Genomic DNA, 12,649 nt, shown 5'->3' on the forward strand with positions numbered 1-12,649 from the left:
TCAGAGCAGAGAAACATAAACATTTGCAAAACTACTAGATGTTCTTTTTTTTTTTTTTTTATAATTGCCTACTTGGGCAACAGAACATTCAACTTTAGGACTTCTAACCTTTTGTAGGCATTTCTGACCATAAAAACGTCCAAGTTAAAAACGTCCAAAATCAAACCATTTGGACATAGGCAGGATCACCATTTATACTAAACTGGCCTCACAGACATGCCAGCAGAGCAATAGGACACTTTAGAAGGCATACTGTGAACTTCACATAAAGGGTGTCAAGTACACATTTCACCATAACTGCCTTATAATGTGTGGTGAGCCCTTCAAACTCCCCAGACCCACTACACCCACCTGTCTACCGTCCCAATAGCCCTTATGGCTCCAAGTGGCACCTATATAGCAGAATAGTAAAATTTAGGTGGGTTTTGGTGGGCTTACACTTTCCACCATAAATGCAGTGGGTAGAGTGGGATATGGGCCTGAGTCCCCCTCTCTATGGCTCACTAGCCTACCCATAAGGCTACTTAAGACATCTGTGTACTGTTCTACTAGGCTGTCCCATAGCAGGCTGTTCTAGAGACAAGTATGTACTGTTTAATTCAGATCTTTGTGGGGTGGGGGGGATCAGTGATCACCAGGGGAGTGTGTGTGTGTGGGGGGGGGTCATTATGTAATCGTTTCACTGGTCATCTGGTCAATTTGGGTTCATTTTTTTCCCCTAAACGCTTTTAAAACAGGTCTATCGCTGAATGTCTAAGTTCTGTCCTGTACAACTAGCAATTTTTCTGGAATACAATCGTAATAATCGATATGTGTATAATTTATACGTATTGTAAAATGTAGTTAATAGCAGAGGCTCATTCAAACTGCATCCGACAGAAGCTTTGACGTCACTAAGAACATATAGAAAATCATAACAATAATAAGAATACGGAGAAAAATAAACCTCAATTGTGAGAGGTTGGGACTACACAAGTACCCAGCCCTCAACACATCATCACAGGTTTATAAAAAAAAATGTTTATGAAAATTTTGTCTATATAATCGTAAACGGAGTTTTTTTATAAACCTGTGATGATGTGTTGAGGGCTGGGTACTTGTGTAGTCCCAACCTCTCACAATTGAGGTTTATTTTTCTCCGTATTCTTATTATTGTTATGATTTTCTATATGTTCTTAGTGACGTCAAAGCTTCTGTCGGATGCAGTTTGAATGAGCCTCTGCTATTAACTACATTTTACAATACGTATAAATTATACACATATAAGTTCTGTCCTGGACATCATAGGAAATGTTCGATTATCACTGCAAGACATATAAGTGTTAAGTCCGCCCATAACATGCCTTCAGCACATGCCCATAACATGTCTTCAACATGCCTTCAACACTTGAACTTTGAATTCACAGCGGACAGAAAACTAGCAAGATGTCTAGAAAGTCAGTTTTGAAAATCGGCACTTGGATGTCCTGGCAATTAGGATGTCCAAGTGCCAGTTTATGCCATCTTTTGGAAGTCTGTCTTCTTTGAAAATGAGTCATACAGTCTGCCTCTGCCGTTGATAACGCAATCCACTTAGGCCTGTCCTTCAACGTAGAAGGAGGCTATTTCTGAGCTTATCACTCTGGAAAGTAAGTCCTGGTTGTCTCTTGTAGGTAAGTAGTGCGGTACTTCTGCTTTATTGCAAATGTAGACTGTTTGTTAATCCTTGCTGAAATAGAGCGCAAAGAGGAATTGATATAAGTATTTGCTGTCCTCTTCCCAGAGGTGTACAGTTAAGAATCTGAACCCTCTCCCTTTTCAGAGTTGCTGATGCAATGTCTTGATAAATGAAAATTTCATAAGTGTCACACATCAGGGAAAGCTGGCTTTGCGCAAAATGGCTTCTTTCAATATAAAACTTTGGACTTTCCCCATATTGCAATGTGCTCAACCTATTTTAATCGAGTCAGGTGCAACCTACTACCCCTCTTCCAAAAGTTACTGGCTAGCACTTCCCTGAATGACTGTTTCACAATCTATATATTCTGGGGAATTTGGTATTTGTCTGAACCACAGATTGCAACTGTGGTTGTTATTTTCAAGGTCGTCTATTTTGTCAGCTAAGTCACTCAAGGTAGTACCCAGTTCAACTAACTATTTGTTCAAGCTGGTTACCCCATCTGCTTGCTTCTGAAGTCTATTCTCTGTTTATTCAACTTGATGTTTGAGTTTTAGAATCTCTTCCCTTAAGTTGGCTCCCAATGCAGTTAGTTTCAACTAAATAGCCTGGAGGTCTGTTCTATTTTCCTTGAGCTAGGCTTGTACCTCCCTCCACCACTGAGATTTCTTCCAGCTGCAAATCTTCTATCGCTTGTGCCACTAGCATACTGTGACCTTCCCCATGCTTTTGGTGGGAAGAAGTCGCATAGGAGAACTCTTAAGTCTATTGACTGTTTTCTTAGACACATCTCAAACTGTAGGGAGGATTGCTACATGCCAGTTGCTACATGCAGGCAGAGATAACAGCAAAGGATGCAGAAGATTATCTGTGGAGAAGGGCCAGGGAGCAAGGAGCCAGGTGTCTAAGCAGCCATCTTGGTGATGACATCACTTTTTCCATCCTTCTTTCTCTCGATCTACAAAGCATCCCTATAACAAAAGGCATCCACCACCATGTTCTACCACATTGATGGTGTTAGAAGGGGTGATGTGCTGTTTTGTTATATGCCTGCAAGTTGAGTGTTTAGGATATCCATAATAAATATACATAAGATAGATTTGCATAACAAGAAGGCTGTGCATGCAAATCTCTCCCATGTATATTTATTGCAGAATCCATCAGAGTGACTCGCAGCATGAACAGTAATGTACAAAATTAAAAATATTTCTGAAATTTTTTGTGATGTGTGGTCAGAAACTTAGGATCTGATTCTATAAACAGTGCCTAGTGGCATGGTTGTCAATCAACTGCTAGACGCTGTTTATGGAATCATGCCTAGTTGTGCTAAGCAGACTTGGGCATCGCTGGGCATCCTAAAGGTATGTGCCACTATTTTAGACCAGGTTTTCACTGGCCTAATTTACCAACGCCTCTCTTGGATGCCTAGCCTCACCTAACTCAACCATGCCTATTTTCTGACCCTAACTGCACCTACTTTTCAGGTAGGGGTCGTTAGGTGCTATGCAGAATTCCACACCTAACTTTTAATTTTAAATTTTTTTTATTATTATTATTCTTCAGCTAACTTCAATGGCATAGTCAATTCCACGCCATTTAAGCTAATTGATTTAATTTAGGTTAGGTACCAGATTTTAGGCTTTGCTAAGGGGCCTTGAGTACGGCGCCCAGCCCTAAGAATCAGGCCCTAAGTGCCCATGTATGTGATAAATGTGATATCGCATATATGGGCACTTAGGGCCCCTTGTACAAAGCCAGTTCCTGTGGGCTTTGGTGCATTTACCATGGCAGCATCGCTACCATGACTTTGTAAAAGGGTCCCTTAGTGTCTGAGCACATATCACAAAAATTTTCAGAAATATTCTTAATGTTGTACATTATTGTTCATGCTGTGAGTCACCCTGACTTATTTTTCAATAAATATGCATGACAGAAATTTGCATGCACAGCCTCCTTGGTATGCAAATATATCTTATGTACATTTATTATGGATATCCTAAACACTCAACTTGCTGGGTGTTTCCTAAGGACTGGATTGAGAAGCACTGCCCTAAACCAAGCTTCCCAAACTATGGTTGATTTGGAGTCATGACCTGGGTGAGCTGCCAATTCAAGCATCAGCCAACATCTGTTCCATCACTTGTTTTCTCTGACTGTGGTAATAGGAATATGGCCACAGAGGTTTGATGAGCACGCCTAAGTGTTTCTTTGAAGGCACTATCTGGCACATCAGATGCCTTTTTTTCTGGCCACTGTCCCATACAGGGCATATTTGTGAAGAAATCTTGAAGGTGACGAACAGTCAACATTTTCCCAGCCTTTTAAAAGTTGGGTTTTTGGGGTTTTTGTTTTTTTTTTAAATCTTAGGCATCACGATGACCTTCCTCAGTATTTTCCTTAACCCAAAGCTACTGATTTTGGATGAACAACCTGGCAATGTGTTTGTAGTGCCAGCTGTTTCCACTTTATAATGATGGACCTGACAGAGCCACAGAGGATATCAAATTTATAGGCTTCCCCCCATCTGTATGTAGTGTTCTTTCAGCTGCTCCATTTTCCTCTTGTTTATAGCTTTGCTTCAAATTAATTTCATACATACAACAGACAACTTGATTTGTCATGCAAGCATATTTGAATCAGCTTAACTATCATGATTGGACACAGATAGCATCTGCTTAACTTATTATGAATCTTAAGGCAGTTTTCGGGAAAGGAGCTAATTGTGGTCTGCCTTGGCAAAGGGTAAGAAAACTTATATAATTAAGTGCCTTATGTACAAAGCCACAGTAGCAATTCTCCCACAACAAATGCACCAAAGCCCATAGAAATAGAATAGCCTTCGGTGCATTTGCTGTGGGGGAATCACTACCAGGGTTTTAAAAAGGGGGTTCTAAGCTTTTTTGGTTTCTCTTCCTTAATTACTTTTTGACAGTTTCACCAGTCTACTCAACACACTCTACACTTTCAACATCTCAATTATAGGAAATAAACTCCTCACTTTAATGCATTTTAAATTGTGTTTTTTAGACAACAGAATGTGAAAAATGTAAAGGTATGAAGAGTTTTACAAAGCACCGTACATGTTTCCCGCTGATGAGATATGTGCTTCGTTGCATTTCTAGAGACAATGGCTTCGAGTTGTGGTGCAATAATGTCTGAAAATTATTGCGTAGGAGGAAATGAAATCAGAGTTGTAACACAGGTGTAAATAGGAGCTTGGTGGAAAAACGCTCACCATATTAAAGATGGGCAACTTTCCATCATAGAAGAGGAGTGCTTTCAGAATTTCCCTGTATTTAAAGTATGATTTCAATTTCTTAAGTTAAAGAGCTCTCTAGCAATAGAACTTCAGTGAATTGAAAAGTAATAATACTGGAGGCTGTTTGTTGAGAATGCTTTTATTTTAATATCAAGTTAAGGTAATAATGTATGTGTAAGATCAGCTCAGTGCCTGTGGTCACATGCTTTGTACATGGAGTTCTGATTTTGCTGCAAGTACAGAGTATGAGTATGAAGGGATATCAAAGAGTTTGTACTACATAATAGTTCTCTGTGGGGTGAAATCTGCTGCTGTATGAATATTTTAATGATCTTACATTATTTTTTATATTTTTTCTCAACAGTGGAGTCTCTCTTAAATATGTCTTGTTCCAGCATATTACCTGGTGGGGGAACAAACTTAGAGTATGCTTTGCACTGTCTTTTTGAAGCCAATGGAAATATTATGGTAAGAAGCCAAAGATGCCTTGAAGTGTGTCCATTTCATTGTTTTCTAAACTAATGCAGTACAGTCAGAGGTAAATTTTCAAAGGATTAGTTTTATCCTACATGTGTACATTCCACAGTAAGCTTTAAACCATAATTTTTGGATTTTTAGTCACCTGAAAGTGTATGAGCACTGGTCTTCGACCTAAAGGCTTCCACGTGAGCGGACTGCTGGGCAAGATGGGCCACTGGTCTGACCCTGCAGCGGCAATTTATATGTTCTTATGTTCTAAAAGGTGGGAGTTTTGTGGGGAGATGTTTTCAGGTATGGTTAGAAACTACAAGAGCAGGAGAAACCACCTTTTCAAAGCCCAAATGCACAAACAGAACAGTGAAGGTGACCAAAATTGCTGGAATGTTTTTATTCTTCAAATAACCAACTCAACATAAACGTGTTTCGACCCTAAGGCCTATGGAGGAGTGTGTGGCGCAGTGGTTGGATCTACAGCCTCAGCACCCTGCGGTTGTGGGTTCAAACCCCGCCGCTGCTCCTTGTGACCCTGGGCAAGTCACTTAATCCTCCATAGCCCCAGGTACATTAGATAGATTGTGAGCCTGCCGGGACAGATAGGGAAAATGCTTGAGTACCTGATTGTGAAAACCACTTAGATAACCTTGATAGGCGGTATATAAAAATCCTAATAATAAACTTGAATAATAATAATAATAAACTGCATTAGGAGTCTACAAACACAAAAACACAAACATTGCATACAATGAAATAAATACTAAAACAATAAGAACTCTTACAAAGTAATAACAAAATATAATAAGGCCTGATTCTGTATAAACTAAAAGGATCATAAAAGAATAAAAACAAATTGAAAACAAACCTGAGCAAAAAAAGATACCAAAAGTAGGGTTACAAATAAGAGGTAAAGGCTATAAATGTTTGGAGAGGTAAATAAGTTTTGTGTACTGTAGGGTTGGTAGAATGGGACTAGGCAATTATTTCAGAAATCTGATGTTTTCATGTTCTGTAGCCTAAAAACTGCAGGTACCTTGTAAAGTGGGATATCTGATTTTGGGGTTAATTACTTTTCTATTGATAAACGTTTCTCATTTTGAAAGATGTGATTAGTCCATACCTGTGGCTGAAAATTTGCAGGATTATGGAATTGATATTCTTCTATCTTGTGGTATAAATAAGTTACATACCCCACTTTCAGTACCTTTTCACTCAGCTGGTCACATTTGGATAAATAAATATGTGAGGAATTCTTCTGTGACTTTCTTTGACATCTGGAGTATCTGCTTGAACCCAAGTCATCGTCAGGGACAGGTTCGATGACCCGAATGTCCAGAAGTCTCGGGAGAATGGCTCTGACATTGATCTCCTTTTCTAGCCGCCTGGCAGGAGAGTCAAGGAACAAATCCATGGAAGGGAGCTAAAACTTGATCATGTGACCCTCTCAGATGATATCCAGCTCCCACTGATCCAAGGAAATTTTCTCCCACTTCCCCAGAAACCCCGACAACTGCCTACCCCCCCCCCCCCCCAAAAAAAAATGCAGGTACAGGGCTGGCAGCCTAGTGTCATTGGGTCTTTTTGGAAGGTAGGTTGAGGAAAGACCCAGCAGCCTGCTGGTACTTGGAGCTGCTGAAATGCTACCGGCATCCTTGGAGGGACCTCTAAGAAGAGGGATCTGGCTAGTATTGCTGAGAGTGGTGGGAGGAACAAAAAATAATTCTACTCCTACTAGAAGGCCTATTCTCCGGCAAGGACTTAAAGCGGCGTTGCCACACTGGCCATAAGGTCATCAAGGCCCTTATCAAAAAGCATCTGCTCCTTAAAGGGCAGGCTGCTCAAGGTAGCCTTAGATGCCAGAAGCAGAGCATTCTGCGAGCCAAGACTGCATAAGCCCACACCTTGCTCATGACCCTGATAAGGTAATAGAGAGCATCTGCCACATAATCTACCCCTTCCTGTACAAGGGAGTCCGGCACAGTCTGGTATGGCAGGCCCGTGCATCAAAAGAAGCAGCAGCCTTACTCTCCTGAGCAAGAGCTTAAATTGTTTCTTAAGAATCATGTCCACCTTGTGATCCTGAACATCTTTCAGCATAACACCTCCATTGCTTGGGAGAGCAGTACACTTGGTGACCTGAGTGACTGCCAAATCCACCTTCGGCTGGTCAAAATGCTGCTGGAACTCAGATGCCATGGGATAAAGCTTAGCCATGGCCTTAGCCACTCACAAGGATCCCTCCAGGGCCTCCCACTGTCGTAACCAGGGCAGTAATGTCTGGATGTGCTGGAAAGAAAGAGGTCTGGTCATTAAAATCACTCATGACCATGCAAAGAGGAAGTGGAAGGCTGTGCTTCTAACTTCAATTCTGAAAATGCATCAGAAATAAAATGGTGGGCAGAGTCCGACTTGAAAAGATGGAGGATATGAGGATCGTCCCTCTGGTCAGGAGTCAGGAAGACCTCTTGGCTGCTGGGTCTGAATAGGGAACTGGAGTCATCTAGGACTGAGTCAGAATCCTGAGACAAAAGCGACATGAAATCCAACATTCCATCTGAAAGGTCACTGGAGTCAGGGGCCAAATTGCTTACTCGAGAAGCAGACACCAGTGGAGAAGACGCTTTCTGGGTCGAAGGCTGAGAATCCATAGGCTGTGCCACTTGTTCTAGATGTGTCACATGAGATTCATAAATTCCAGGGAAAAGCCTGGTGCAGGGGATGTAAATGAAGCCTGCAAGTCCTAAAGCTGGGCTCTTGTGGGGTCCTCAGATGCTACATGCCTTCACTTCACATCATCGTGAGAAAAGAGTTCCAGGTGGTATTTTCTACCCATGTTACGGACCCCTAGTGGTTCACCAGTATAGGCGGCCTGTCTCTTTTTTTTTGGTTGTTTGAAAATGTGTATCCCAGTTGGCTAGTTAGACATTGGTAGGATGCCTAACGCTGCTTACAATCGGGACTTTTTTAAAAAAAATAGAATTTGCCCCTTACTGCCTACAAAATGGGTGGCAGTAAATGCTCACACACTTTCTATTCATGGTCATGGGCTCAGGACTGTGGTAAAAATGGCAAGAAAGACCCACATAAGAACGTGCTGCAGCCACCTTTTACTGCGGTTTAGTAAAAGGACACCTAAATGTGTTGGTTGCTAATCGGTATTCTATAACTTATGTGCAATTGATGCCTATGTTTAGATGAGCTGTTCTAGAATGAGAAGGTGGTGTTTAGTGCTAGTCTTAAGATCTAACAGAGCAGTGGTCTCCAACTTCCCCAGGGCGAGATGCATCACCAACTCAAGTCGACGTTGGCTCTCCCTCTGACGCCTAGGAAGTGATGTCAGAGGGAGAGCCGACGCGGGATGCGAGTTGGTGATGCATCTCACACCGGGGAAGTTAGGTATGGGGTAAGGAAGGAGTGTGCTTGTGGCGGGGGGGGGCCACCTCTGCCCTGGGTGCCTCTCACCTTCACTACGCCACTGCTTCCTGTGTATTATCTGATACATTGACTGTTTCTAATCATACTTCTTGCCTACTCTACTAGTAGTTCTGGAATGCCCCCCTCATCTTTTCATTTCCTTGGCATGTTGTTAATTTTCATTCCGATACGCTTCTTCTGCTTGTGACATTTTAAACAATAGCCACAAAATATAAGTGCTTAAAATGTGAAGCCTTTTATGTTACCTTCCTATATTTAGCGCATGCTTTTTTTTCCAGTAGTAGCTCAGAGCAGAATATAAAAAAATAAAGCTGCTTTTTCAAAAAAGCTCAAGTAATTATAACATTCAACTGTGTGCTTTGTCTGTTGTTTAAAGGGCAATTGTACACATTTTTATAATTTCTTTTATTTCTTTGTTCTTTTGTCTCTCTTAGGTTGCTTTGGAGATACTGCTGCTAGGAAGGCAAATCAAGTTAAAGTGTCTTCCTTTAGCAGATTACCATTATGCTGGTAGGTCCCCTTTTGGGTACGCTTAATGGAAAATCATTTAGGAACAGGGCAGTTACCATCTCTATGGCAGGTTTTCTGCATATAAAGAAGGAACAGTGAACACACATTGTACAGTAACTTACTAAAAAGGCTTCATGTCATTCTACATTTCTCACATTCTGCTCTCTGAAAAATATAATTAAAAATGCATTAAAGTAGAGTTGGTTTTAGTAGTCTATATAAGATGCAGTGTAAAACAACAATTACGGCAATATTCAAGAAGTGATAGAATAAGAAAACATAAACTCTTGATTCCATAAACTTGTCATATCCTTTGTCATAGCAAATCCAAATTAGCTTGATTTTCGAAAATTGCCTTAGCAAGGTTCATTAGAAGTTAAAGAGAGCTCACATATGTCCAGTCACATTAGTTAAGATGATCCAAATATACCTGGATGAAAATCATGCTGTTTCTGTTGAGCTTAAAATAAATATGTGAAAATGCAGAATGTTGAGCTGCTTAAAGAAATTCTGAGGAACATTTCTTTTGTCACATGTACAGGTTAGGAAAGGCTATAAGAAAATTTCAGTATTTGAATATCCCTTGGAACACTGTCCAGTTCATCATTTTAAAGTGAAAACACTGTAGTATCACCAAGATATTCCCTCAAACAGGCTGTCCCTCCAAAGTCATTAGCCATGGGTTAAGGAAGCTACCAAGAAAACTCACAGTGAGTCCTAAAATCACTAAGAGCTACAGAGATCTTTCATTGAAACCAGGATTGACTGTAAGTTCAAGATTTCTTCACAAATGTTTGGGAGAGCGGCAACAAGGGAGCCATGCTTTATGAAAACCATATGATAATGCCACATAGTTTTTATGAAGAAACTAGTCTTTAAGCCCGTTACATTAATGGGTGCAAGAGTAGATGTCTGTCTGCCTGGGGGGTTTTTTCTTTGTCTCTCTCTCCTTGCACACTGCCTGTCTGTCTGTCATTTTTTCTGTCTGTGTCTCTCCCTATGTCCTTAGTGCCTCCTTCCTAAATCCTTAGTGCCCCTTCCTATGTCCTTAGTGCCTCCTTCCATGTCCTTAGTACCCCTTCCTACGTCCTTACCTTAGTGCCCCAAAGCCTGCGTACTGTGTCCTTAGTGCCCCAGTGCCAGCGTACTATGTCCTTAATGCCCCCAGTACCTCCTTCCTATATCCTTAGGGCCCCAGTGCCTCCTTCCCGTGTCCTTAGTGCCCCCAGTGCCTCTGTCCTGCTTAGTGCCCTCAGTGCATCCTATGTCCTTAGTGCCCTCAGTGCCCCTTTCTGTGTCCTTAGTGCCCCCAGTGCATCCTTCCTATATCCCCATCATTATCTTTCAGAATTTGTCCCACCCCCACCCCCGATGCCAGCCTGCCTGCCTGCCTCCCAGCCCCCTGAGCAGCATGTTTTCATTTAACCCCCCCCCCGATGCCAACCTGCCTGCCTGCCTCCCATCCCCTGGAGCAGCATGTATCCATTTAACCCCCCCTGCGCCGACCCTACACGGCACACCCGAAACCCCCGTTGACCCTCCCAGCCAACCCTCCCACCACGGCGTGTTACTGGTGTGCCGGTTAGGGTCGGCGGTGGGGGGGGAAGTCGCGGCATGTTACCTGTCGCTGGTCCTTAGATGCGTGCATGTGTACTCTTACCTGCCACAGCCCGACAGATCAAGGATCAGGGAACACAGGGTAAGAGTGCACATGCGCGCTTAGCATTTTATTATATAGGATACTTAGGGGATTCTGCACATGTGTGAGAAGGTTTTAAGGTATGTAGATGTGCGATATGTGGCATAAAATAAACACGGAACATCACATTGCTAGCAACATCTCTTTAAAAAAGAATGGTGGTGGTAGCATTATGTTTTGGGGATGCTTTGCAGCAGCAGGGACAGGGATGTTTCTGAAGATCGAGGGAAAGATGCATGGTGCAAAGTGCAGCCAAATCCAGAAGAAATATTTGCCACAGACCAGGGATGGGAGAGAAGATTTGACTTTCCCTTTCAGCAGGACAATGATCCTATGTACAAAGCGAAATCAATAGTGGAGGAGCTCAGCAAGAAGAAAGTGAATGACCTTGAGTGGCCCAATCAATACCAGACCCGAATCCAATAAAAAATTTGCAACAAGACTTGAAGATCACTGTCCATAGATGATCCCTATCCAACCTGAAAGAGCCCGAGTCATTCTGCCGAGAAGAATGGACAAGATTTGCACTGTGTCACTATGCTTGGTTAGTAGATACTTTTCCTCAATGACTCATGGCTGTTATTGCTGCAGAATGAGTTTCCCACTAAATACTGAGCAGTGAGCAGTGAGGACTTCTGCAATCAAGCCTTTCATTACTTATTCTGAATTACTTTTTCAATATTTTTATAATTTTTCTTTCACTTTGAAAGTATAGAAAATGATATTGTGTAAATCAAAGGAACAAACTCTTATTTTATTTTTATTTTTTTTTTTTTAACTTTAACGTTTATTTTCAGCAATGAGTTAGATCCTTGATGGGTACAGCATCACACGGATTCTGTGGCCAATTGCCTTGGCAGGCAGATTGCTTCAGAATTTGGCCCATACCATACCACTGTTGCTATGGGAATGGGTTATCTTTCCCCAGATCACATGTGTTCTGTTGGGTTTGCCACCAGGAGTTACAGTGTTATTCTTAGCCTTGTATATATATAAGCACAGCTCTTGCCCAGGTAGAAGTCTGTTTCATTACAGGCATAGACCCCTTCAATTTTCAGCAAAGCAGTATGTTCCTGTTGGTTCTGGAGTCCACACTTGTAGCCAGCAAAAATAGCCTTGGACCAGAGCCTTCCAGACATTTTGGTATGCTACTGTCTGATGCAGATGAGCCCGTCTTGACATCCAAGATGGAGGAAAAGGAAAGGCACGGGGCATGCTGGGACCACTCTTTTAATGTGTTTTGAATTATATTTTTTAGATAGAAGAAAATGAAAAATATACATGAGTGTTAAGACTTTCACAAGGCAATATAGAGGTCATTCAGATAAATGACAATATTATGGGTCTGCACTATTCTATTAGTACAGTCAACTCCGCTTAAGTGCACGTCCCTCAGACCGGGTCACCACATGTGCTTAAACAGAGTGTGCGTTTAATAAGGAGTGGAGGGGAGGGGGAGGCTGTAGCTAAGCCGGCTCGGTTTAAATATGGCGCGTGGGCTGCTGGAGCCTAAAGTACAGGAAAGCTATGCCGTACAGCTTGAGTGGAAGCAGAGCACTCACCTTCCCAGCTGTCCTAGCGCTTAAGCCTAGCCATTCCCAGTCAGAACGTGATT

At 41.9% G+C, this 12,649-nt stretch overlaps 1 protein-coding gene and 1 pseudogene across 1 annotated transcript in view; one reads left to right on the forward strand and one right to left on the reverse strand.

Moving 5' to 3' along the window:
* The window catches only part of TRERF1 (transcriptional regulating factor 1), a 274,217-nt gene that overhangs the window by 227,609 nt on the left and 33,959 nt on the right, over positions 1 to 12,649 (forward strand). The window contains 2 exon segments of the mRNA XM_033937927.1: positions 5,281 to 5,384; positions 9,260 to 9,335. Of these exon segments, the coding sequence (XP_033793818.1) occupies positions 5,281 to 5,384; positions 9,260 to 9,335 (180 nt within the window).
* Positions 11,839 to 12,173, reverse strand: LOC117357406 (annotated as a pseudogene).

The sequence above is a fragment of the Geotrypetes seraphini genome, chromosome 3, assembly GCF_902459505.1.
Source record: "Geotrypetes seraphini chromosome 3, aGeoSer1.1, whole genome shotgun sequence".
Lineage (NCBI taxonomy): Eukaryota > Metazoa > Chordata > Amphibia > Gymnophiona > Dermophiidae > Geotrypetes > Geotrypetes seraphini.